This window comes from Daucus carota, chromosome 2, assembly GCF_001625215.2.
Source record: "Daucus carota subsp. sativus chromosome 2, DH1 v3.0, whole genome shotgun sequence".
Classification (NCBI taxonomy): Eukaryota; Viridiplantae; Streptophyta; class Magnoliopsida; order Apiales; family Apiaceae; genus Daucus; species Daucus carota.
In genome coordinates this window covers 55,239,221-55,265,736 of record NC_030382.2, presented here as the reverse complement: position 1 = coordinate 55,265,736, position 26,516 = coordinate 55,239,221, and the positions used below count along the sequence as shown (strand labels likewise).

The 26,516-nt window shown below is 32.6% G+C and overlaps 3 protein-coding genes across 6 annotated transcripts in view; 2 read left to right on the top strand and 1 right to left on the bottom strand.

The window, feature by feature from the left end:
- The first annotated feature begins 9,645 nt into the window (after positions 1–9,645).
- Positions 9,646–10,663, top strand: LOC108206583 (protein S40-5). The gene has a single exon (XM_017376929.2). It carries the CDS (start codon positions 9,834–9,836, stop codon positions 10,452–10,454), a length of 621 nt encoding a protein of 206 aa, XP_017232418.1. The 5' UTR covers positions 9,646–9,833; the 3' UTR covers positions 10,455–10,663.
- A 3,904-nt stretch (positions 10,664–14,567) lies between these two features.
- Positions 14,568–16,840, top strand: LOC108208820 (protein DETOXIFICATION 40). The gene is made up of 6 exons (XM_017379373.2): positions 14,568–14,989; positions 15,068–15,699; positions 15,817–15,873; positions 15,962–16,200; positions 16,313–16,518; positions 16,638–16,840. Exons 1-6 carry the CDS (start codon positions 14,660–14,662, stop codon positions 16,704–16,706), a joined length of 1,533 nt encoding a protein of 510 aa, XP_017234862.1. The 5' UTR covers positions 14,568–14,659; the 3' UTR covers positions 16,707–16,840.
- Positions 16,841–18,032: 1,192 nt separating this feature from the next.
- LOC108208819 (heat shock 70 kDa protein 16) overlaps positions 18,033–26,516 on the bottom strand; it is a 28,863-nt gene continuing 20,379 nt past the window's right edge. For 2 of the 4 annotated variants that reach the window (XM_064088326.1, XM_064088327.1), the window contains exons 4-10: positions 22,145–22,243; positions 21,918–22,058; positions 21,205–21,402; positions 20,501–20,647; positions 20,290–20,418; positions 18,598–18,728; positions 18,033–18,460 (exon numbers count right to left, since the gene is read on the bottom strand). In XM_064088326.1, coding sequence (XP_063944396.1) covers positions 18,361–18,460; positions 18,598–18,728; positions 20,290–20,418; positions 20,501–20,647; positions 21,205–21,402; positions 21,918–22,058; positions 22,145–22,243 — 945 coding nt within the window. In that variant the 3' untranslated portion in view covers positions 18,033–18,360. Of the gene's footprint in view, positions 18,461–18,597; positions 18,729–20,289; positions 20,419–20,500; positions 20,648–21,204; positions 21,403–21,917; positions 22,059–22,144; positions 22,244–23,020; positions 23,231–24,264; positions 25,494–25,685; positions 25,906–26,516 lie in introns of those variants that run through there. The other 2 variants (XM_017379371.2, XM_017379372.2) reach the window with 2 other exon arrangements.

Here is a 26,516-nt window from a genome sequence, read left to right as displayed (position 1 = left end):
GATGAAGATTGTATATATACACATGGTGGCCAAGCTGCCTGGCTGTTTCGTGGGATGCACTTATAAGTTACTGATATATTTTATTTGATGACGTCAATGCTTGCGTGTTGAGTCTGGGGCCTGGGCCGACTAATTTCTAAGTTGCAGTCGTCTTCTAGCTGCTTCTTCCTTTCTGTTAGTTATTGGGGCCGTTTGGGAAGCAGAAGTCATTTCTGCTTCTAACTTCTGCTTTTCTTGACCCGTTTGTGTAAGGAAGCAGAAGCATTTTTAAGAAACTGAGAATGTTAGCTTCTCTAACAACTTCTTGTTTCTTTTCCAAACATTTTATTAACTTATTTATTTCTCACTACTATTCCACTTCTTTATATATTTTAGCTTCTAGACAAGGTGTCTAATGCTAAAATATTTGACTCTGTCACTAACAACAACAACAAAAGTTGAGCAGAAAGAAAATGAGAAGTTCTCTGTCACTAACAACAACAACAAAAGTTGAGCAGAAAGAAAATGAGAAGTGGGAACTTCGTGATTATTCGTCTTTATTCAAAAATTAAGCTGATTAAGAGGTCAATTTTTTTCATTTGAATTCTTAATATATCCGAATTATATATAAGTCAATCGCACATCTGAATTAGGAATGTAATAATATTATTTGACACTTTTTATAATATGTTGATGATTATTATAATAAAATAAAAATATTAAATATATACAGAATTAAGTCTTCAATTTTTTTTGCTAAATTTAGTCATTTAATAAATATACACTTAAAGAATAAAAAATTATTATAATATAATAATCCGTCGGTGAAATAAATTTAAAAGAGTATTTTTTTTTTTTTGAAAAGATACCGTGAAGTGAAGATGAGTATAAAGCGTGAAAGGTAGCTGTAACATGCATGTATGAGCTCTGAGATAAGTTCGCCGTGTTCGACTGCAAAAAAAAAGAGAGTCAAATTAATAATAATTTTTCAGTTTTTTTTATTTTATTTTTGAAATTAAAACATTAAGAAAAGTTCAGCTTCCTTAGTCAAAAAAATATTTACCTTTTCCTAAAAAATTATATATATTTATGCACCCTTTTTCCAGAAATATATATATTATTTCCAAAAGTAAGAGACCAAACACTATGTATAGGTATCATTAGCAAAATTAAATAACTTGATAAACACAATTCCTTGTTAAGTGAACGTATTACTTCGTTGCAACATACTGTAGCTCTTAAATCCGAAATAGATACCTTAATTATATTATTATTATTATTATTATTATTATTATTATTATTATTATTATTATTATTATTATTATTATTATTATTATTATTATTATTATTATTATTATTATTATTATTATTATTATTATTATTATTATTATTATTATTATATTATTATTATTATTATTATATTATTATTATTATTATTATTATTATTATTATTATTATATTATTATTATTATTATTATTATTATTATTATTATATTATTATTATTATTATTATTATGATTATTATTATTATTATTATTATTAATTATTATTATTATTTATTATATTATTATTATTATTAGTATTATATTATTATTATTATATTATTCGTATATTATATATATTATTATTATTATTATTATTATATTATTATTATTATTATATTATTATTATTATATATTATTATTATTATTATTATTATTATATTATTATTATTATTATTATTATTATTATTATTATTATTATTATTATTATTATTATTATTATTATTATTATATTATTATTATTATATTATTATTATTATTATTATTATTATTATATTATTATTATATTATTATTATTATTATTATTATATTATTATTATTATTATTATTATTATTATATTATTATTATTATTATTATTATTATTATTATTATAGTTACCTAGTTGACCGGTTGTTGTAAGATCAGTGTGAACGAAGGAATCTTTAGGAGGACGTGTGAACAAGTCGGCACACGTTTGCATCGACCTGTCCGACTTGTTCATCCGTGGAGCAGAAACTTCTGTAGACAAGGTGAAAACTTCCAGCACTACGGGTCGTCCTTGAGTTTCTGACAATTTATTTTAAACCAATTATATACATTAAACATATCCTTTATGAAAAAAACAATTCTAATAAAATATTGTTCTTATCTATAAATATTGTCAAACTCTATAATCAGTAACAGACTCTACATAATCTACTATTATGATAAAATGATATTTTTATTTATAACAATATGATACAATAATAATAATAATAATAATATATCATTTTTAAAATATAATCAATTAGTTAATTTTAGTATTGAAGAAAAAAATATTTTCACATTCAGCAAACTATTCATAATATTAAAATCCAATTTATGATGGGCCTATTGGTCCTTGTTTCGACATGATGGGCCTTTATCGGGATCACATGTTCAGGTCCACGCTATGCGTTACTCACTAGCTTCTGGACGTATATGGGCCCCTAACTGTCAAGCCCACATATATTTTGTTTGAACTTGGAATTTTGGATTGTGAATTCACATTTGCCGACCACAGCTACTATCCAAAACCGACTCGTGCAAGGCAATAACATACCGTTTCTGAATTCTGCTACAAATCTTAAATACAATCTCGTTTTTTTAGAAAATAAACTAGTGAATAAAGCCGCGCTTCGCGGCGGCGTTATAAATTTTGATACGAATTAATATTATAATAGCAAAAATATTATTTTGAGTCATCTTCTGGTTAAATATATCACTAATAAAAAAAATATTATAATTAGTATAAAAAGTTGTTTAAATGGTCATCCTGTCAAACACAATACTAATAATAAAATTAGTTCGAGCCGCCCTCCCGTCAAACACAATATTAATCCATAATTATTATTTATACGATAAAATTAAATATTACACTATAATTTAGATCAAAATTAGTTTGATCCGCTCTCTTGTCAAATACAATACTAATAACAAAATATCATAATTTAAATATTAGCTTGAGTCTCTCCTTAAGGTCAAACACAATATTAATAAAAATTATTCTAATTATGATAAAATTAAAGATTATAATTGGATAAAAATATTTTGAACCGTGGTCCCGTTTTAACAAAAAAAATATATTATGACATAGGAAAAAATTATTTTAGCCACTTTACCGTGAAACATAATACTAATAGAAAAATATTATTATTTATATAAAAATTAGTTTGGACCGCCTCCCCTGCCCGTCAAACACAATACTAATCAAGAATCATTTGCAGTATCATAAAATCAATATATCATAAAATCAATATATGATTCCTATTTTATATATCTTATTTTATTTTATTTTATTAATCATTTTTATTTTATGATTCCTATTTATTAGTTAAAAGTTATTATTCTTTTATGGTTCTAATTTTTTTGCAATTAATTTTTTTAATGATTATTATCTTTACGATCCTTTATTTTCTATTCGAAATTTAAGAAAATTATAAGACTAAATCGAAAATAAAAATTGTACGTATTACCTTACCAATCTTAAATATAAATTGTATTTTATCAATGATTGTTAGTTTAAATAAATATAAAAATTATTCTAATAATGATAAAATTAAAAATTATGATTGGATAAAAATTATTTTGAACTGTGGTCCCGTTTGAATCACAGAATAAAGCCGCGCTTCGCGGCGGCGTTATGAATTTTTATAACAAAAAATTATAATATAAATATTAGTTTGAGTCGTTCTACCGTCAAACACAATACTAATAAAAAATTATTATAATTATGATAAAGTTAAAGATTATAATTGGATAAAAATTACTTTAAGATTATAACTTAGATAAAAAATTGTTTTAGCAGCTTTCTCGTCAGATATAATACTAATAGAAAATTTATTATTATTTAGATAAAAATTAGTTTGGGCCGCCCTCCCCTCAAATACAATACTAATTAAGAATTTTTTTTATAAATTTTGATACGAATTAATATTATAATTTCATAAAAGTTATTTTGAGTCATGTTCCCGTTAAACATATCATTAATAAAAACTATTATAATTAATATAAAAATTTGTTTAAGTGGCCCTCCTATCAAACACAATACTAATGAAAAAAATTGTTTGACCTGCCCTCCCACCAAAGACAATATTAATCAATAACTATTATAATTATGATAAAATTAAATATAATAATATAGATAAAAATTATCTTGTCAAACGCAATACTAATAACAAAATATTATAATATAAATATCAGTTTGAGTCGGCCTACCGTCAAACACAATACTAATAAAGATTATTATAATTATGATGAAGTTTAAGATTACAATTGAATAAAAATTATTTTAAGCCGTGGTCCCGTTTTAATAAAAAATTATATTATAACTTAGATAAAAAATTATTTTAGCCGCTTTCCCGTCAAACATAATACTAATAGAAAGTTTATTATTATTTAGATAAAAATTAATTTGGGCCGCCCTCCCCTCAAACACAATACTAATGAAGAATCATTTACATTATGACAAAATTATAATTATAATTGGATAAATATATCCAATTTCATAGATTTTAGTTATTATATTTTTCTTTAGATTCTTATTTTTTAATTGTTTAGAATTATCATTCTTTTCTTTTAAGATTCCTATTTGTTAAGTACTTACAATTTCACAAAATTTAGTTATTATATTTTTGTTAGAATTCCTATTTCTTAACTACTCGGAATTATATCTCTTTTACTATTATTATTTAGCTACTTTACTTATTTTCATTCAAAAAATTAGAAAAATTACAAAAATTAAACGAAAAGTTTCTAGAGACGCCACATCATTGTCCATAAATTTTATAACTTTTGAAAATAAAAATTGTACTTTTTTTATAATTCATATATTTAATATATAATTAAAAATGAGAATTTTATCACCGTACAAATCTTAAGTATGAATTGTATTTGTTTTGTTATTGTTATTTTGAATAAAATCCTATTTCTTTTACGATTCCTAAATAAGAAAAATATTGAATTACCTTTACAAATTATAATCCTTGAATTTGATTTTTAGATTGTAATTTTATTTTCTATTCGAAATTTAAGAATATTATAAGACTAAATCGAACAATTTTAGACACTCCACGTATAGGTCTATAAATTTTATTACTTTTAAAAATAAGAATTATATATTTTTTATAATTTATATATATATAAGTAAAAATGAGAATTATATCACCGTGCAAATCTTTAAAATGGATTGTATTTATTATGTGATTGTTATTTTAAATATATAAAATCCAACTAATGACAGCATGGATCAGGAAAACATCAAGCGGAACCCATGTCATTCCCCAACTTTGGCATTCCCAAACTTTAATCTGGCTCGGCAAGAACCTCTGTGTAGACAAAAGAAATCCAAAGCTAAAATACATCTATACTATACTATAATAAGCCAACATGGGTATAATTTGTAGTCCAAGATTTTAGTTATATTTTTTGGTTTGGTACTCTCCTTTTGGTACTACAAGTCTACAAATTTGGAGTCTATCTATTAGTATTACATTGTTAAACAGTTTCAAATACTAAAAACTTTCATAACAATATATCATCATTTAATATTTCATTAAAAAAATTATAATGATGTTACAAATAAAATTATAAATATACAATTTTGAATATCTTTTTTCAACAAGAACCTTTATATAACTTTTTTTAAATTTAACGTGTTCTATTTCAATATAAACACGAACCATTACATAACCCTTTCTAACTTTAATCTTGAAAGTTTCTAACGTGTTCTATTTCAATATAAACACGAACCATTACATAACCCTTTCTAACTTTAATCTTGAAAGTTTCTGTTGTCAAAAAAACCAAAATTACAAAATTACGTTGAAATTCGATTGATTAGATTACTGAATCTTTCAAAGGTATTACACAATCGTCTATGTTTGGAAAAGATTTGAATTTTCTGATTTTTTTTATTTTTAAATCTACGTGTACTAAATTTGGATTAAATGTTTATATACATATTTATTAGGGTATTTTCAAGTAATCGGGAGAAAATATAGTCAGCTGAATAATATAATTTAATTAAAATTCAATCCATTAATATTAAAATACTAATAAAATGATTTTAAAATTTAAATTATAAATAATAAATTATGAACTATATACCCGCCTGTGCTTCGCACGGGTTAAAAGCTAGTACGAATAAACCACTATTCGAGTTTGCTCCGCGATATCATCTGGGCGGCCAAGGAGCTTAAGCAGTAGGGTAGTAAATATATCGATTCAAAAATATCGGGACGAAAAAATTGTATTATATTTAAATTCCAATAACAAAACTGATTTTTTGAATTCTAGAGTATATTACCTTTCGAATTCAATAAGAAAAAGAATTATATTACCTTTAGAATCCTTAATCTTTTTTTTTTTTGATGTATAATTATATTTTTTTCATCCGAAATTTAAGAAAAATCAGAACACTGAATCAAACAATTCTAGAGACGCCTGCATCCTCCTTTATATATATATTGATGATTGATATTTTATATTTGATAAAGTTTCTTATATTTCTTTTTTTGAAAGCAAAATTTCTTATATTTTATATTTTATGTGTTCCACTGAATCCAGAGATGCCATTTTATATGTTCTTCTCTTGACTAAAAATTATTTCCAGTCTAAGATTATTCAAATGGATCCAAACTGAGTCACTAACTTCCGTTACGTAGGGATATTGATCTGCAATAATTGTAAACTAAAATAAGGCAATGAACAAATCATTCAGTTCAACATCATTAAACTCCAATTTTAAACATAAGAGACGCAATTATTTAGGATTGTTTAAACCAAAGTAACACCAAAGCAAGTTAATCACGACCAATTGGAGCCCACAACAGAAGTTAATTGAAGTATTAAGATTCCAAACATGTCAACTGTTGTAGTAATGTTGAATATAAAATTGAAAAAATAGAAAGATACCGTTTCGAAGCTTCACGACTAAAGAAACCCCAGCAAACCAAACAAAAGAAACAGACCAGTGAAGAATGTTACAACAACAAGTTTACACAGAACGGAATTGGAATGCCTAGGTTTTCTGTTAATTGTCAAGCATTAAGGTTACGTCTCTATAACAATACTTAATGATTAAATTTGACATCACTTCGTTGCTTAAAAACATGATTAAAACCTGATACGTGGCACTGTGGAAGTGGAACCTCCGAGTTTGACAGGCGCAACTTAAATCGGACATAATGAGTTCTAAAGCATATATTTTTGTTAGATTTTTTAATTAGTAAAAGATTATTCATGCTTTTGTTTATTATCTACTCTAGGGTCCGTTCTTATTTTCTTGTATTTGGTTAATTTTTAATTTTTAAAAAGAGTGAATTTTTTGAAAAACAAAAGTTTTCGATGATTTAAGACGTGTCAAACATCTGTAGCTAGCAAGTCAGTTGGTGGATATTAATACAGAGACCCCGCAATAACAAATTACTCCCTCCGTCCCCTCAATTGTTTACATTGGAGGAGGACACAGAGACGAAGACAATGTATGAAAAATGAGTAAAGTTAGATGAAAAGTGGATAAAGTGGTGAGACCCATCAATAGTAATAGATTTGCGATAGTGGAGGAAAGTAGTGGGTGTAATAGTAGTTTTTATTGTTAAATATGAGATAGTGGGGGAAGATAGTGGGTGTAATGATGAAAAAAACTTACTATTTATGGTATTGTAAAGAAATGAGAGGGACATCCAAAATAGTAACCGTAAAAAATGAGAGGGACAGAGGGACTGATTAACAAGGATCATGATGAGAGCAGTAATAACAAAGACAGCAAAAGGTCGCATTCATGCTTACATAAGAAAAAAACTTTGCTGATCGCGACACTTACAATACTAAATTATTGGCTGATTGGGGGAATTGCGAAAGCCCGCCTAACTAAAATAATAATAAGGAAATGGATATCTCAAGAATAAAAAGATAGATTTGGTCTTAACTAAAGAATTTTTGTCATATTTTTTTTAGAAAAATTTATATGTCACATAATTTTTTGAAACCATCCAACCATAAAAGTCATAGTATGAGGTTGTAGCTTTAAAATAATTATTAAATTATAAATATAACAAATAACAAATAGCAAATAAATTAAAATATCAAATAATAAATAAATTATACATACGATTATAACAAGTAGGATAATACAAAGCATACACTTGAATACGGATATACTACTAGCGTGATAATAAATTAATAAGTTATATTTATAAAAAAAAAAGTAAAAAGAAATACGTACTAATAGATAATTAATTACTAATATGAAATTCTTAATGCTGTCCAGGCATTAACATTTGATATATGGTAATTTGTTGATCGATATCTAAGCCCGACTAAAATAATATAAAACTATTATTATATGGATTTTGGGTTTTGAAAAATTAAAAACTTTTGAAATTAAAGTTTTGAATAATGATGATATTTTTGATGCGGCGTTTATTATATTAGCAGATTAGCATATGAGCTGAAGGTGAGCTTGAGAACAAATAATTGAATATAGCAGTAGTTGGCCGTGCCACCTCGGTCTTGTCATGGGACAAACGCTTCTGTCATGTCTTTGTCATATGACTCAAATAATATGCTGTGTTTCTGTATACATAAATAAATAAATATAGATAATAGTATTATTTCTTATGTTTTCTGCTTCTGGGTAACAAAGAAATGATAGCTTTCTCTTCCAGAATAATATCTATATGACAAATATTTTTTTTTAATTTTCTATTTAAAAGTCGTTAATAAAATGATGTAAGCGTTTGGAAAACAAAAAAATATTTCAATTTATGGTTAAATAATCTTGGATAGAGTACATTTTTTTAAACCATTTTAAAGTTATTTAACGGCATACAATAATGGAGAAATTGTAATCAACAAAAGGTACGATGTAACAGTGAAGCTTGTCTTGACCAAAACGTACAAATATGGGGGAAGGTTTTCCAGGAGTGTTTTGTCCGCATTCATTTAATATTTCCTTCATTATCTTCCAAATTTGATTGCGTTAGCACTTAGCATTTTTAAAATCAGCCAAACAACAACGAACATGTATGGAGAACGATTCTACACCAACATCAGAGTGATTGGAGATATGATTTTAATCTAGTTTTGATAGTATTAACCACGTCCTGACATTTCAGCCTTAGACTAACAAACTATATTGTTCTTATTAGATTTACATGCGGTGAACATGGACCGGATCTTTTGGAAGGACATGTCATATTTCAGTATAACTGAAACATGGGTACAACTGTAAGCTAGTAAACTAATGATGAACACACACCGGTTATATTGCAAGAACACTAGCTAGCTGGTTAGCTGAAAATCTGTTCTATACATGAATAGTACCAGGATATCTAAAGCCTCGCAGCAAAAAAGAAAATTTTAGGTGCCCTATTCGTTAGTATAAGCGGTTTGGTCTTAAGACCAATCCTCAATGATACACACTGCTTTCTAAGATTTCGTTTCTAAATCCGCCCTGCGGCCCTGGTTTTACCGTATGTTTTTTAAGGATAAAAGAAGATGAAATGCATGAAAAATGTAGCCTAAATTCAAATGAAATGAAATGTATAATTCAAAGGAGTAGGACCAACTGATGCAATCATCGATCGTTATTTCATCTGTGTATATATAACACACATGTATTCGCATGAAGCCTCACTCTAGTTTCTTTCTAAATTCTTATGGAACTATAGCAGTACATCACAAAAATATAGATATATTTATTTTTTTTAATTATATAAAACATACTATATATATCTGTAAACATATACAGACAGTTTTATATTAGTTGCCGGAAAATCAAGAGATTGTTCGGACAACAATTGTGATGCTACATGGCTAAAGGTAGGAAACTCACCACCAGTCTCAGCGAACGTTTGTTGGGCAGCTACAATTACGGTCAAAACCATGCCACGGTCAACGCAGGCCCCGATTTATTCGAGGATGACGTGTGGTCCGCCGTCGACATAGTCACCGGAGACGACGACGATCAGCTGTCGAACAATCCTCACGTGGAGTGGGCCCCACGCGCTAACCCGGAGACCAACAGGCGCGTGAGTATTAGAAGCCATATGCATGGTGGTAATGAGGGCGGCCACGTGGGCGGGTTGTCTCATGCTTTTGATGATCCGGGTCGGACCAGTTCTCCTCGGATCCTGCACCAAATCCGTGGTCAGGAGATTGTCGGGTCGCCACGTGGACGACAGTTTGCCACGTCAGCGCCAGTCAACGTGCCTGAATGGTCAAAAATGTGGAAGCCAGTCGAGTCAATGCATCATGACTCGGACGAGTTAGATGATGGCGAGTTTGACAAGGTTCCCCCACACGAGTACTTGGCTCGGAGTCGAAACTCGGCTGCCTACTCAGTGTTTGAAGGTGTTGGGCGAACACTTAAAGGCAGAGACATGAGCCGAGTTCGAGATGCGGTGTGGAGTCAGACCGGATTCGATGGTTAATCATAATTTAGAGTAATTTTAATTTTAATTGTTAATTAATGATTATATTATTAAATTAGTACGTAAAATGTGGCTAGTACTAGTGATCAGTGTCGAAATTATGTTTTTCCTTGTATTGTAAACGGGGAGTTCTCGGTTGCAAGAACTCAATCCAGTGAGTCAACTCGGTGTCCCAAGCATAATCATGCTTTTGAGGTATTTTTGTTCAATCTTGATGGTCTTCTCTCTTCACTCGTGTAAAAATAAACAAATTTTAAACTTAAACCTTGCTTAACATTTATAAAGATGTTTTTACAAACATTAATTTAAGTAGGGAAGAATCTTTAAGTGTACTAAAGATCCCACAAGGTTCTGATGTGCAGACAAAAGAGCTGTTGTCATTAAGATAATACATGCACTGTATTTGTCCCATCACTCCATCACGAATATAAAACTGATCAAAATATGTCCAATAGTAACACTTTTAAGTGTACTTGGTGCATTCATGCAGCTCATACTCTTAACAACTAGCACACCAACCGCAAGCAGGAACAGTAACGGAATCAAATATTTAAAATATTCCCAGCCAATCATTAATATTCAGTAGAAAATTTCGCGTAATTTTGAAAGTTCAGTCGAGACTGAAATTTAGGCCGTTCTACCCTTTTTTCCTCACCGAAACCAACTCGTAATGTTTTTTGAATAAATTTTTGTACGAGTGCTGTGTATTTTTGTCAAGAAAAGCTGAAGCATAAAAATGGAAGCACGGAGAGAAGAGAGGGGGAGAAGCACAAATTGCAATTGAGTAGTGACACAAGTTGACAAAGGTGGCATTAAAAGTATAGGAACAAAAAAATATGAATGGTGGTTAGAAATCTCTCTGGCAAATTTACCTTTGTCAAGAAAAGGACATTGATGTATTTGATTGGGCCACAGGCCCTTGTGAGCCACAGATTTATCTATCTGCTTTCCTGCAAACTGTGAGTGATTGTAGTCTATATGCTATGGATATTTAGAGGGCCCTCACCTACTTGCCATTATATGCGTGTACTGGATCATTTGGATCATATCATAGGACGACTGCAGTTAGACATCAGTAAATACTGTACTATTTTATGGGCCCTGTACATAAACTTAGACTCTCATATCTGGGCCTTGAATTCAAGTTCTCTGCTTCTGGGCTGTATACAGAATGACTTGTCAAGATCATTACCCAATCCACTGCTCTATGACCTGCTCTATGGTGTTTAATGATTTCAGCCAGTATAGAATCAAGATTCTATAAATCGATTCCAAAACTTTAGAAGAAAATTTATGATATTACAAGTGATTAAGATTCTATAAAATCAAGATTCTACTGATAAAAGTGATATTGTTATGAAAATCTAGCACATTTTTCTGTATGCTAGTGAAACTGTGAAATGAAAACAGTAAACTGTAAACATATGATGCAAAAGTGAAGTTTCGTCATTCAGCAAAAAAAAAAAAAATGATGTTCGGGAAATTTTCAAACGTTTTGTTTCTCTTTTGTTTTGCCAGGGTTGTAATATTCGCAAACAAGAGCAATTACCTTACATTCAAGTAGCTGTTATTGTTCTCAGCTAAAATGCGTAGATTATGAAAGCTCTTAATAATTTTCTTGTTAGCTAGTTTTATAGCTTAATTTTTGATTTTTTTTTCTGAAACAAAAATTTAAATTATATTAAACTTTTAATCAGAAGAGAGAAAATTAAAATAATTTATAAAATTATAGTTTATAAGAGTCTTAAATTTTTTTGTGTTAGCATTCTATCCCAACTTATATAATATGCTGGGCAGAGGGCATAGTTTATTATTCTTTCCCTCAAGAAAAGCTTAAATTTTACTCGAAAAGTTCCATATTGACAACTAAAGGTGATTCCTTTGTGCCAACACCGGTTGTGAGTGCATGCTTTGTAATTGGGTCGAAATTTAGCAACATAAAAGAAAGGATAGCTATGTTTTTGTTCCTTGAGAATCTTTTGCATCGCACTGTAAACCATCACATGTTTATCTGTAAACGGATAGAACTACCATTTTACTTCTGAAAGACAGAAGAAAATGTTTAAAGTTGTGTCTGTCAGTGTTAGAAATTGCATAACTGGCCTCTTACATGTTCTCTTATTCAAGTATTGCACCTATTATTATTCTTTATGACACAATAAATAATTCCATTCCTTTTCGATCAGGCCTTGCTCTAGCCTGTTTAAGGGTTATTACTTCCTAAGCTCAACACATATACTCTTTACCCGCTTATGCATTCATAGCACGCGACTTTGCTACTCAAGCTGCGTTATATACTCATCACCAATACATCACAGGATTCATCATGACAGGAGCTTTTGCTCACGGAGCTATATTTTTCATTAGAGATTAAAGTCCAGAACAGAATGAGGATAATGTATTAGCAAGTATGTTAGACCACAAAGAAGCTATCATATCTCATTTAAGTTGGACTAGCTCTCTCTAGGTTCCATACCCTGGGACTTTATGTTCATAATGATGTTATGCTTGCCTTTGGTACTCCAGAGAAACAAATCAACACCGTCTCATTTTCTGTTCTGAATTTTGTCTGAGTTTGCGTTGTCATGGTTGAATTGAATCCGGAGTCTTGCTTTCCTGCACAGTGTAATTATTAGCTACACTTTCATAAGTGGCGGGCTGCTGGCAAATGTCACTGTAGTGGTGCACTGGTGCTTTCGCTGCCCATTTATAATACTAACACATTAGGGTTATATCATATATGCCACATTCCAACTTTTCTGTTTTCTGATTACTGCACTTTTTACATGTATTCTAATTTTGAAAAACAAATCATAAGTTAATTGCTTAATGTAATTGCGAGTCTGATGACTGACTCCCGCGGATAAATCAGAATGTCAGAGGTATGGCCTTGATTGATAAGGCTGATCCTGTCTTAGTGCTGTTAACTTTACTTAGATATAAAATAATTCTCTTGTTAATCAATATGCTGTTACATCAGATGGTGCTGTTTTGTCAGGGCATATAATTCTTATCCTCACTTTATTGTATAAGTATAGCCTTCATAAATCTACAGGTTTATTTAAAACAAAAAATTTTAAAGGCACCATAAGAAAACCATGTCCAAGCTACTACAACACCAGGGTTACCGTTTCAACTTTAAAACTATATCTGAAATTAATTTTATCTGTAACATAACTCTTAATGACACCAAAAATGTATGGCTGGCATAACTTAAAGCTTTAAATTATAACAATTATCTCCTAATTAATTTTATGTGCAATTGAGAGCCAGAAGTACACAAAACCTAGTCCGTTCATTCTTCCTAACCAGCAATACAATGAGGAGGATATTAATATTGCAACTGCTAGTTGTTATATCTCACATGCTTTGTTTGTCGTAAGAGGCAACTTTCTCAGTGTCCTTAACTATGATCAGTGCACATCATATCACTCATTCATCTACTTTCTATTCCAAGCGTCTATTCAAGATTGCTCATATTAGTTTCTTACTTCGACAACGTATCGGAATTTAATGAATGAGTTACTATCACGTTAATTTTTTTTAGAAATTTTGCTTTCTGTTGTCAAGAGGTGAGGTGTTGGCATGTGCAGTGTTTTCTTTACTCGAAAACAAATCATCTGAAAAAGAATTGCAACGCTTAGTGCTTATAAGCTCTTTACTCGAAAATCATTTTATGCTGTGACTGAGACATAAATCTGCGCGTGTAATCCTGAGAGTTGCTAGAGATTTATCAGTTAAAAAAAATCAGCGCCATGGTTAGGCAGATGGCGATGCAGGATCAAATTGTGAAGATTTTTGGACAATGCTGGACTAGGTTCGGGGACCAGGTAACGACTGATCATCATACTAACAACGTTTTTGGTTATTAAAATACAAGACACATTTTATTAACCAGGATTTTAAGATCTAAATTGAAAGCCACCTCTTATTAGAAAGCCAGTTCTGCCACAAATGTATTATTTGCAGTGACCACTTAGAAATAAAAATCAAATAAACTACATGGAATAAAGCTGTGGATTCTAAAGCTGTTGATGAGCAGTAAACCATTCTTTGTGATGGTCAATTTATTATATATATTTTTTTTCAGAAAAGAATAATATTAATTATTAAGCCAATGAAATGCAAACGGAGTCACTCTGTCACTTGGCCTATAAAATTATATTGATTTGCTGTTTAGAAACAGAGATAGCAAGAAATTAGATATGGAGTCCTTAGACGAGCTCCATAAGCCCATCTTACGCTCCATCGAGCCTGAGCCCTTGCCATTGCCACTGCAGGTAGGTGGCGTAAGCACGGAGCTGGAAAAGGTGTTGTCAGATACAGAATTACCCTTACTGAATCGTGTCCGAACTGCAACTTGGATTGAGCTCAAGCTTTTGTTCAGATTGGCTGCACCAACCGTGCTTGTATACTTGATCAATAATTCCATGTCTATGTCCACCAGGATCTTTGCTGGTCAGCTTGGAAACCTTGAGTTTGCAGCTGCCTCTCTTGGTAATCAAGGCATCCAACTCTTTGCCTATGGTCTCATGGTAATGCTCTGTTAATATTTTCTTTGTGTTTGTAGTAGATGATCTTGTACATATTAATCAGCTCTGTGGTTTTTGCAGCTGGGGATGGGAAGTGCAGTAGAAACTCTCTGTGGACAGGCTTATGGAGCACACAGATACGAAATGCTTGGAGTTTATCTGCAAAGATCAACGATAGTCCTCACTCTGACTGCCCTGCCAATGACCATTGTCTACATTTTCTCCAAGCAAATCTTACTTGCACTAGGTGAATCAACGGCTGTGGCATCAGCCGCAGCCTTGTTTGTCTATGGCCTAATTCCCCAGATCTTTGCCTATGCCGTAAACTTCCCCATACAAAAGTTCCTGCAGTCACAGAGCATCGTGATCCCAAGTGCATGCATATCAGCAGCCACACTGGTTGTGCACCTAGCCTTAAGTTATGTTGCAGTGTACAAGATTGGCATGGGTTTGATTGGCGCATCACTGGTGCTCAGCTTGTCGTGGTGGATCATTGTCGTGGGCCAGTTGGTTTACATTCTGTTGAGCGACAGGTGCAAGGCCACGTGGACAGGGTTCCGGTGGGAAGCATTTAGTGGGATTTGGGAGTTTGTCAAGTTGTCTTCTGGATCAGCTGTTATGTTGTGCTTAGAGACATGGTATATGCAGATTTTAGTCTTGATCTCTGGGCTGCTTGAGAATCCCGAGCTTTCCCTGGATGCACTATCTGTTTGGTACGATTTCTTGATTTATACTATTAATCCCAAATTTATTACAGAGCAGTGGTCCAGGAAAACGATATAACAATTCTAATCTTATAGTAATTCTATGCACACATTTCTTGTTTGTAGCTCGGCAGTGAATGGGTTAATGTTCATGGTTTCAGTTGGATTCAACGCGGCAGCAAGGTGAGAATGAGATTGAAATCAATTTATATATTAGTAGTTAACTGTCAGATAAACGTATAAAACTAAACTAGGTAAAATTTATTTACAGTGTGAGAGTTGGAAATGAGCTTGGAGGTGGAAATCCCAAGTCTGCAGCATTTTCAGTCTGTGTAGTGAATTTAGTATCTTTTAGTATAGCTGTGGTGGAAGCTATCGTCGTGCTTTCATTGCGCAATGTTATTAGCTATGCTTTTACTGGTGGTGAAACTGTCGCCAGAGCCGTCTCTGAGCTCTGCCCTCTCCTGGCCGTGACCCTTGTTCTCAATGGCGTTCAGCCTGTTTTATCTGGTAACACACTTTCCTGCAGCAGTCCTTCACAATTTTTTTTACTAAATAGCAGTCCTTCACAATTATCCACCATAATCTAATTCTAAGTTTTTTAAACATGTCTAACATGTAGGTGTGGCGGTTGGGTGTGGATGGCAAGCGTTTGTGGCCTATGTGAATGTGGGGTGTTACTATGGCGTGGGAATTCCATTAGGCTGTCTTCTCGGATTCAAGTACAAATTTGGTGTCAAGGGAATATGGAGCGGAATGATTGGAGGAACAATGATGCAGACCCTTATCTTGCTCTGGTCTACGTACAGAACCGACTGGAATAAAGAGGTCATTTTCTTTCCTGAGCATTTCCATCAGTTCCGTCCTCATCCTCCTCTTAAGGGAGGTTGATTCGGATAAAGTAGAGTCTTTATGTTAAGCGGTATATTTATAGATGAGTTTTTCAGGTGGAGAAATCCAGAAAGCGGCTGGACAAGTGGGAAGGAAATGCGCAAGAAGCTCTAGTTAAGGAATGAGATTACTTGTCAGATTTTTAAGTAGCGGCCAAGCCATTTAATAATAATCTCTCCTTTACCCGAAATTCACGATATTCAAGTTTCTGTATCCATTAAGTGATTAACTTGGTGCCTCATAAGCGTTTATTTTGCAATTCCATAAGGGTCATGCTAACTACAGCTTTGGGATATGAAAACCCTTAATTTTACTGTGGGAGTTTTACTTTGTTGATCAGTGCACAAAACTACCGCATCACTGCGTATCAACCAAACATACCCATGGGCATGCAAGACATACACACTCCTTAGTTCTACTTCCAAAAGATTACACTAACTGGTTAAAAAGGGTAGCAGCTTATAGAAATAGAATCACTGTATTTATCTAATCTCAGTAGAGCTGAGAAAGCCAGAAGACTTGTATAGGAAGATGATATCTTATTTAAGCCATTCCTCATTACCTCCAGAGCCGAAATTTTATGAAGGCATAGAAATGTCATGAGTCATCACAGCTGGTACGAAACCACTTCCAGTGCTATTATTAATACACTGTTCTTGTTTGTTGCTTTTTTCCATTTCATCGAATTTGGGGGATCCTCCTTTTCTTCTTTTTCTATTGATAGGACGCGGGAATCAACTTTTAAATGCACCAGTTGGACCAAAACGAGTACGACGAATAAAGTTACTGGAAAAATACCTGTGACAAGCCTTTGTGGCCTATGTAAATGTGGGGTGTTACTATGGCGTGGGAATTCCATTAGGCTGTCTTCTTGGATTGAAGTATAAATTTGGTGTCAAGGTATCTTGTTTTACTGGAACGCCAAATTTGGAAGAATTGAACTCAGATCAACAATAATTTTTCCAGACTAGCTAAAAATGCAAGATAAAAGCTTCCTTGGATCAAGTGGAAGAGATAGACACCTGACTCCTCAGCATACGGATTGAGAAAGATCACTGTTTGCACCAGGGTTGTACAGAATAATAGAAGTATGATTTTTTGTAGAAGCAGTTCCCTAAAATGTTTCGAGATTGGAATGTTACAAACTTTATCACTTAAATTTCTCGAGATTGGAGTGTTACAAATTCCCCCCCTTAAATTCTTGACAAGTCCCCAACTGCTGCAATAACTTGGATAATCCACAAGCCCATGACAAGCCCCAAAAAATATGATTCATTGCTGCAATTAGTAGTGGTACTTATACATATAAACTGAACTAAAGTCTCCACACTCCATGATTCGATGTAGAACTATATCATATTAAATAATATTGTTCTGACTTCACTTCAGGTAGCGACATGAAATCCCCGAATAAACTAACACTGGAAGTAGCATCAACTCACAAACACAAATAAGCTTAAACATAGAAATTCTTTTCAAAATCCGGCCATCATTTACAGCGGACCTCGAGTTCTGTTATAAAAGAGCTTGATCATTAATATTTTCTCACAACTCATATGTAAACACGTGGTATAATAATCTCAACTGAGCTTGTAAGGTATATCAACAAAGTTGGTCTGCTTGTAGTCTCAGTGCTAGTTTGAGCTGGTGGCCGGTGCTAATTTGAACTGATGGTCAACACAGCAATTCTTCAAGGGTTGATATGCACAGTACTGGTAACCCAGTTAATCAAGTTGCTAACTTGGCATGTTTCCAAGGCATCACGTCTCTGTATGTACATCAATCTACTGACATGTTATCATCCTCTTCGTTTCTATCATCCATTACTTCATCTGGTTTTGTAGCTGAATCCTTGGGCCTAGTTATATGAAAGCACGTCCTAATATACAGAAGGAAATCATAGCATTAAATCTTACAAAATCAAAGTCAGTCAGGATTCCACCACAGAAGGTTTTGACATGGTTTTCTGATGTATAATTCAAAACGTTGCAAAAGTTGGTGATACAAGATACATACGCATCAAGGGTTTCTGCTTTCTTGTTGATTTCACTTGACCACAAAACTGGATCAGCATTTTTGGGCATACACTCCTGCTGCTGAATCTTTTCCAATAACCATTGTTGTGCCTTGTCACATTCAATCAGAACCTACAATGCAAAACTCAAATCAATACAAGATCAGCCACAACACTAACATCGGTCGTTGTGGTATAGATCTTAAATACTACTAGTGATGTGAATAAACGGTTTTAGATTTTCTTTTTCAATTTATAAAAGCCATCATGTCTTTCAAAAAATTTATTCAAAAGCCATGCAACTATCCTTTAGAGGATTCTGCCTAAAGATGAATCTGAAGAAATACTTGGTAAAAGGAATTTCAGATTCAGATTTCAGACAGTAATCAATGATTTTTTTTATTTAATGAGTAAAGTGCAGAGCGGTGGCTGAACTTTATCCATTATTGCATCTTGGTAACCAGGGTTTCAAATTTGCAATATTATGGCCAAATATTGTTTTTATGATTCAAAGAAATGGCTGAGGGCCACTTGTTTGAGGGAAAAAACTACTCTTCATTCTCAAAACATTAACACGTTGGCAGAATAAAAAAAATCAAAAAAAAAAAAAAAGGTTTGTAAGTTTATATAACATACAAACCAAGAAAAACCACCTCTAAACGCTATCACTCACCCTCTATATGTCATCACCCACTTGGCACTACTCTTCTAGAGGCATTAGATTAGACTCATCTAAGGGCTTAGATTAGTTTATATTTTCTATTGTAATTTTGGTTTCTATTTGATCATTTGCGCACATATATATATATATATATATAGGGGAGGGTTCCGATACAAACTTACAAACTTTTTTTTTCCCGTATGTGTTAATTATTAGTTATATAAGGTATATTGAAAATACAAGGTATACGTTTTGGCTCTTAGGACTTTCGTATGTCTTATGTTTTTTCAATAATTTTCAACAGGAATACTTTCTACAACTAAGGATTAACACGTTGGCAGAATAAAAAAAAATCAAAAAAAGAAAGTTTGTAAGTTTATAACATACAAAACAAGAAAAACCACCTCTAAACGATATCACTCACCCTCTATATGTCATCACTCACCTAGGGCCCACCTCACCCCACTCAATCCACCCCGGACTAATTGGAGCCTCACCAAAGCTCCGGACAGGCCTTGAATAGACTCTATAAAGTCCTAAGAGCCAAAACGTGGCCTCACCACGTTCCCACTAGGCCCTATTCCAACCCTACTAGGCCCCACCCAGACACAATCTAAGCCCACCTCAACCTCAAGGGTCCATCCCCGGCCCCAAAACCCTTACCATTCTACTTAATTGCTTTGATTTATATTTAGTTTGTATTTTAGTGGTTTGTACAGGATTAAGACGGTGGTAGTCTACTTTAAGATGTATAGTGAAGCATACAACCAAATACAAATTATGAACATTCAAGGACACAAAATTTCTGATGTATCAGTGTAATTCTATATTTGCCACCAGATATGTCAATTACAAAGTTTGGTAGCTCCATTATTTATCGAGCTCCAAAAAAAAAATTGCAAATTTTTTATATGCCCGTCTTTTTACAAAAAGTATCATGTGTAATTAACCTCAAACCATTAAATTAAACATTCAACCTTAGGTTTTACTTTTTAGAACGATACTATCCAACAAATGTTATGTAGAACCATACCGCCTCTTTCTGATCGGAGGAAAGTGACCCAACAGCCTTCTGGTAGTCTTCAATGCAATTAAACAACCTGCTTGCCGCTCGAACTCGGGCCTCTTCATCTCTAAATCGTCTTTCAATTGGATCCACTAGCTGGTACAAGAAAAAATAGTTAGCATGATTACAAGTTACAACTGAGGGAAAGAATAATGAAATCATGAAACTTAAAAAAGACCTCTTTTAAATGTGCTAATTTCTCTGAATAAACAATTTCAGATTCATCATCTCCATCCTCATACAGCCAATCCTCTGTTTGTTGTAAATTTGAAGAGATCCCCTCCCTTTCAGATTCCGCGGCATAGCCCCGATATGTATTAAAAAGCTACATATAAAACATCTATTATTGTCGCATTCAAGAAATTCTTGCAAAGAAGAAAAAGAGTATACATACATATGACATATATACCAGCATAACTTGCACATGTACACATTAAACAAGTCTTTTGGTTGATCATCCAAGTCAAGATTAAGGGGACAATAGAAATATATAACTCCCATCTTTGAAAAGAAAAATAAGATTTCAAGGTCATTAGATATTCAACTATAAGTTGATTGCCACATGTTAACTAAGATCATTATGATGTAGTTTTCCATGCAAGCACATATGATGCATCCTCATATATTAGCAACTCCATATAGACGGGGAATGCATCCTTCTGGACATGTACAAGTTCTAAGCAAGCCAATCAACAAAGAAAGTTTCGAGTAAACAGAGGTTCTAAAGTGTCACAAACATACTAAGCAAAAAAAAAACCCAGAAAAGTTGTCCAAAAACAACTCACTAAAAATGAAGTCCAAATAGGGTACTCAGAGGATTCAGAATCCAAAAGCTGGTTATTGAAGGACTCGAAGAAGACAGTTTAATGTCCAAAGTATTACCTTAGTACGTGTCTCATAGACATAAGACTCAAGCAGATTCTTCTTTTCCTGAGTTCGCTCCATCTTAATGTCTTGCTGGGTCAGCTGGAGTTCCTTGGTTTGAGCTTCTGAGAGTTCAGCCCACGTCATTCCACCACAGACACTCTCACTAACTGGTATATCCTGCCTCTGAATTTCCTCCTCTCTCATATCATCAGCCTGCACATTAATGTTGTATAATTTTAATTTTTACTAACTTGCAGCTTTGAGAAAATTATTTTAGCTCAAACTAAAAAAAGTGTCCATCAGCAATAAAATACGCATATGTCACTGGTAATTCTAAAAGTAAAATCACCAAAAATACCAGTGCTCAAAAACAGAGAAATTTGATAAGTATAAGAAATTGACTAAACTAATAATATGAAGTTCGGGCCCACAAACATTTTCATAGAACACGCTTGGTGACATTTCACCAGAAGCTCCCCTCAAATATTTGGTAAGCAACACAGATAAGATTAATCGGAACAATCCAACATGCCACTAGATAGTCAAAAAGATGGCACTGTTTAATAGACAAAGAGCTGCCTTAAAATGGACATCAACGCATTTTATGTCTTATTTACCGTGAAACATGTCACCTGTCCTCGAATTAGAAACCTAATGAAATGTCCATATGAAAACCTAAACCTCAAGTCACGACATAAGAGAAATAAACTGTCAAAAAAAAAACATACAGTGCGCTTTGTTGGGAGGTAAGACTCTGCACTTGCACCATTTGCCACATCAGAGGAAACATGATTGTCACCCTCTATGTGTTCAGAAGTCGAATGAGCATTGCTCTTTCCACTAGAATTATCCCTGCAACCTTCTATAAGCTGAAGGAACCATAAAATTTAATTCAATTTTATTATCAAACAAAAGATTAAGGTTATATAGACTGCACATAACAAAGAATACTTACAGAAGTAGCTGACTGTATCATAACAATGCCATGGAGGTTTAGCAGAACTTTAACTTTAACCTTAACTTTTTCTGCATCAGACACTTGTAAGGGGCCAATCTACAAAGTTATGTAGCAAATCTTCACTTTCATATATAATAAATAAATAAAACTAAATAAGAAAACATGGTCTAACATATATTTCCTGTGTGTGGAAGACTGGAAGGTGGAAGGCATTTTATTAAACTTTTTAATGGTCTTAGTTGTTCTTTAAAATATCCTGTGGATTAAAAAAAATTCATGTAAGTGAGAAATTCTATAAAAAATTGTAAATACCAGGGACGCATATATCTTTAATGAGGAAAAATATATAACCTGTCCTATCTTTTGACTATAGAAACATAATAATGCTCAGATTCAGGTACAAGCAGAATCCAAATGGATGGCTATTACCTTAGCTAAGGCAAGACCTTTTTAAAAGAATGGCCAAAGGATTACGGAAGCTTGTTAAGTCAAGCAGAACAATCCAAGAAAAACCATAACCCCCTTTAGTTATAACCCGACAGTGACATATTTTGGATTATTCAAAGTCAATTATCTTAATTCAAGCTCCCAGATAATCAAAATCAGAGTCTTTATACCCATAAAATATTCACACGCGCATATACCAAAAAATGAAGGATATAGATACAGAAGTGAACCTCTAAATACCGGGGAGAAGTGCATACTAACATTAGCCTAACTCACCATGCAAAGTGACTACACTTTATTTGTTGAAACCCACTTTTTATGTAAAAAAATTTCAATGCATTAAAACCATAATTTTATCAAAACCTTAATACAGATTTGAGAAAAAAATATTAAAAAACGACAAAAAGGGGGTAATGGCACACTTACAATAAATTTGCTCATTTGGGGTGATATACCAGAAGGCAATTCATTTTGATCAGCATAAAATGCTTCCATATGGAATGTACTCCTTCTATGCAGTTGAAGGATCTTTTCACTTGGAAAGAGACAGCCTTTCGGGAAAAGAATCCCATTTGAATTATTGATTAGACCTTCATCTAATGAAAGTCCTATGGAGAAAGGAAATGAGTCTTTGACCTGTATATGATGTGATCACGTGAAAAATTAAATTTTGTAAGCTTTAAATAACTACACAAAAATGACATTCATATATAAAGTTCATACAATATTGCTCAGAAAAGTTTGACCCTGTCATCAAATCTAGATCCATATATCTCTAAGGCTGTGTTCACTTCATGGAAAGGAATGAGGGGAGAATGGAATGAAAAATTATATAGAAGTTTTAAGGAGAAAGAAGAAAGTATGAAATAATAGTGACAAAATATGAATGTAGTTAATTTTTTTGTGAGAAAGGTTGTGAAGAAACATGATGCAGAAATGGAATGAGCATTCCTTCCAAAACATGTGGGTTAAAGTTATAGATAAAATAGTAAGATTGGAATGATTGAAGGAATGAAAATTATATACAATTTCTTTGATCAACACCATTTTAGAGTACAAAATTCATTCCATTCTCCCTCTATTCCATTCACTCCAAGTGAACACAACCTAAGTGTAGGGATGGGTTTCCACTGCAGCAATAAGGAACTTAGGAACTACATACAAAGACCTGCGACTTACAACTTTGTGACGACAAGCACCAATCAGTATTTGATTCCATAATAAATTAGCAAATGTATGTCAACAGCGCAGCTATATAATAAAGACTTTAAACTAACACTTCCATGTATCGAATATGAGATCAGCAACATATAGAGCCAATATGCAACAATCGGCCCGGACCAAGCACGGCTAAATCGGTCTGATAGACAATCAACCAAAGCTTTTTCTATAACCGAGTAGATCATTCACTAGCAATGTATAAAAAAGGGAACACTGAAGACCTGTTAAGGTAATTAGGTATATACTTTAGAGGTCAGATTGCAATATTGGTTTTTTCTTGTATGAGTCAACAAACCAACCATTTACTAGCCTAGAAAATCATCAGGCAAGTATATAGGTAGGTAAATCAATTTTTCACCCCTTACAACTTCTGCAAAAAAAAACCCAATAAATAGCTTGCAAATATGTACTATACTTTAAAGTTTAAAGATGTAAGAAATATAACGAACCTCGTAGTCTTTAACACGGTATATCGGACTAAGCATTGCACACTGAATAGCACAGCCACGAGCCACACACTCACTTGCATTAAGGGTCCGCCTAGGTTCTGTACCAAATAGAGAAGCTAAGATCTTCTTAACAGCTGGTATCCTAGATCCAGAACCGATGAGCTCTACAGAATTAATCTTATCCATAGACAGACCAGAATCGAGCAAAGCCTTTTGACAAGGATGGCTAATCCTTTCGAACAAGTCTGCAGAGAGCTTCTCAAAATCTTCTCTCTTTATGAATCCCTTGACATCTTTCTCATCCATCAGACATTCAATATTAAGAGGTGCTTCAGGATTTGCACTCAAAACTTTCTTCAGCTTCTCGCATGCAACCCTCAGCCTTACAGCGGCCCTGGTATTTGAATAAACATCGATATTATAGTGCTCTTTGAACTCTGTAGCAAAATGTTTGAACAAAACCTCATCAAAATTTCTCCCTCCCAAATTTCTATCAAAAGAATGAGACAAGATCTCCATATGTCCAGGTCGGAATGCTGCAACAGTAACCTGAGTATCACAATGACCAATATCAACAAACACAACATTACTACGCCTTTTACTGGGGAAATCAGTCCTGTAGATACCATAACCTAAAGCAATAGCAGTACAATCATGCATCAGCCTTAACGGATGCAATCCAGCAATCTCTGCTGCATCCAAATAAGCACGCCTTTGTTGATCCGTGAAATACGACGGTATCCCAATAACACATTTTGATATAGATGTCATAAGACTTTTTTCCGACATTTGCTTTAAGTGAGCAAACAACATTGCCAGTATCTGAACAGGAGTAAAACTATGTTTCTCATTCAAGTACTGTACATGAATCAAAATTTCACCATCAGGACCCTCACTAGTCTCAAAAGGCAACAACCTAAGATCCTCCTCCATCTCCCTAAATTTCACACCAATCATTCTTTTAACCTGAGAAATAGTCGATTTAGGGTTCATTGTCGCAGAAGCAGCCCCTGCCAAACCTATAAACCTTTGCTTCTCACCAAACGACACCACAGCTGGTATTTCCCTATTAGATTCCTCATTCAACAAAACATCAATTCCACCTTGCTTAGCAACACCAATAACACAATTCTCATTCCCCATATCAAACCCTACTATACTCATTTTCGTTCAACCTCGTATATACTAACAAGTATAACCAAATTATTGCTCTAAAAACAACCTATCACCTACAAATCAGTCAGCAACATAAATCATTAGCACATGCAATTTACTAAATAAGAATAAAGATAAGTAGATTAAGTAAATAAAACACAATTAAGTGCACAATCAAGTAGATTACAATGTAAAGGCTCATTGAATTGCTTAAACCAATACAAATCAGATCATACTTAAACAAAAAAGCGATATAATATACATACACATCATCTGATCTATACAGGCATGTTTGTCACTTAATTCCGGCTGAAAATGAGTTGAAAAGTACCTCAAGGAGATGGAATATTAAGTGATAAACCCTAGAAAATGGGAGTGACGGAGCCGTGACCAGTAACAGCAAGACACGAAATAGAACGTTTCTAATCGGTAGTCGTCTATTTAAATCCACACATAATTCTCTTGTACAGTAGAATCCCCGTAAATAATGTCCAATATAAACTCCAGTTGAATATTAAAAATCAAGGATATTTATCAAAGTATTAAACACAAATTTACTGTAATACTGTAGATCACGTATGTTCTGCAACTATAGGATGACATAAAAACATTGCAAAATGTATAAAACTTGTTATTTTATGAAATACATTCTATAAATATCACTATTTCATGATAAATATTGAAAATCATTTATGTTCGACAAGTAGAACACATATGTTCTGTAATATGTAAATATATTCTGCAAACTTAACATGTTTTGCAGAATAATGTGTTTTTCACTATTTAACTTGTAGAATGTTTAGGATTATCAATTTTTTTTAACAAAATAATGATGTTTAGAACATGATTTGCAAAATAACACATTTTGCAATGTTTTTATGTCATTTTATAATTGCAGAACATATGTGGTCTACGGTACTACAGTAAATATGTAGACTGCATATGGAACTTCGTTCTAATTTATAAATTTTATTATCTTTCAAAACTAATAATAAAAATATTTTTTAGGTGAAATCAACTAAATATAATTTATGTATTATGAAGCCTAGGCAATGAAGCCAATATCAGGAGTTTAAAATAAATAAAAATTTAATGCA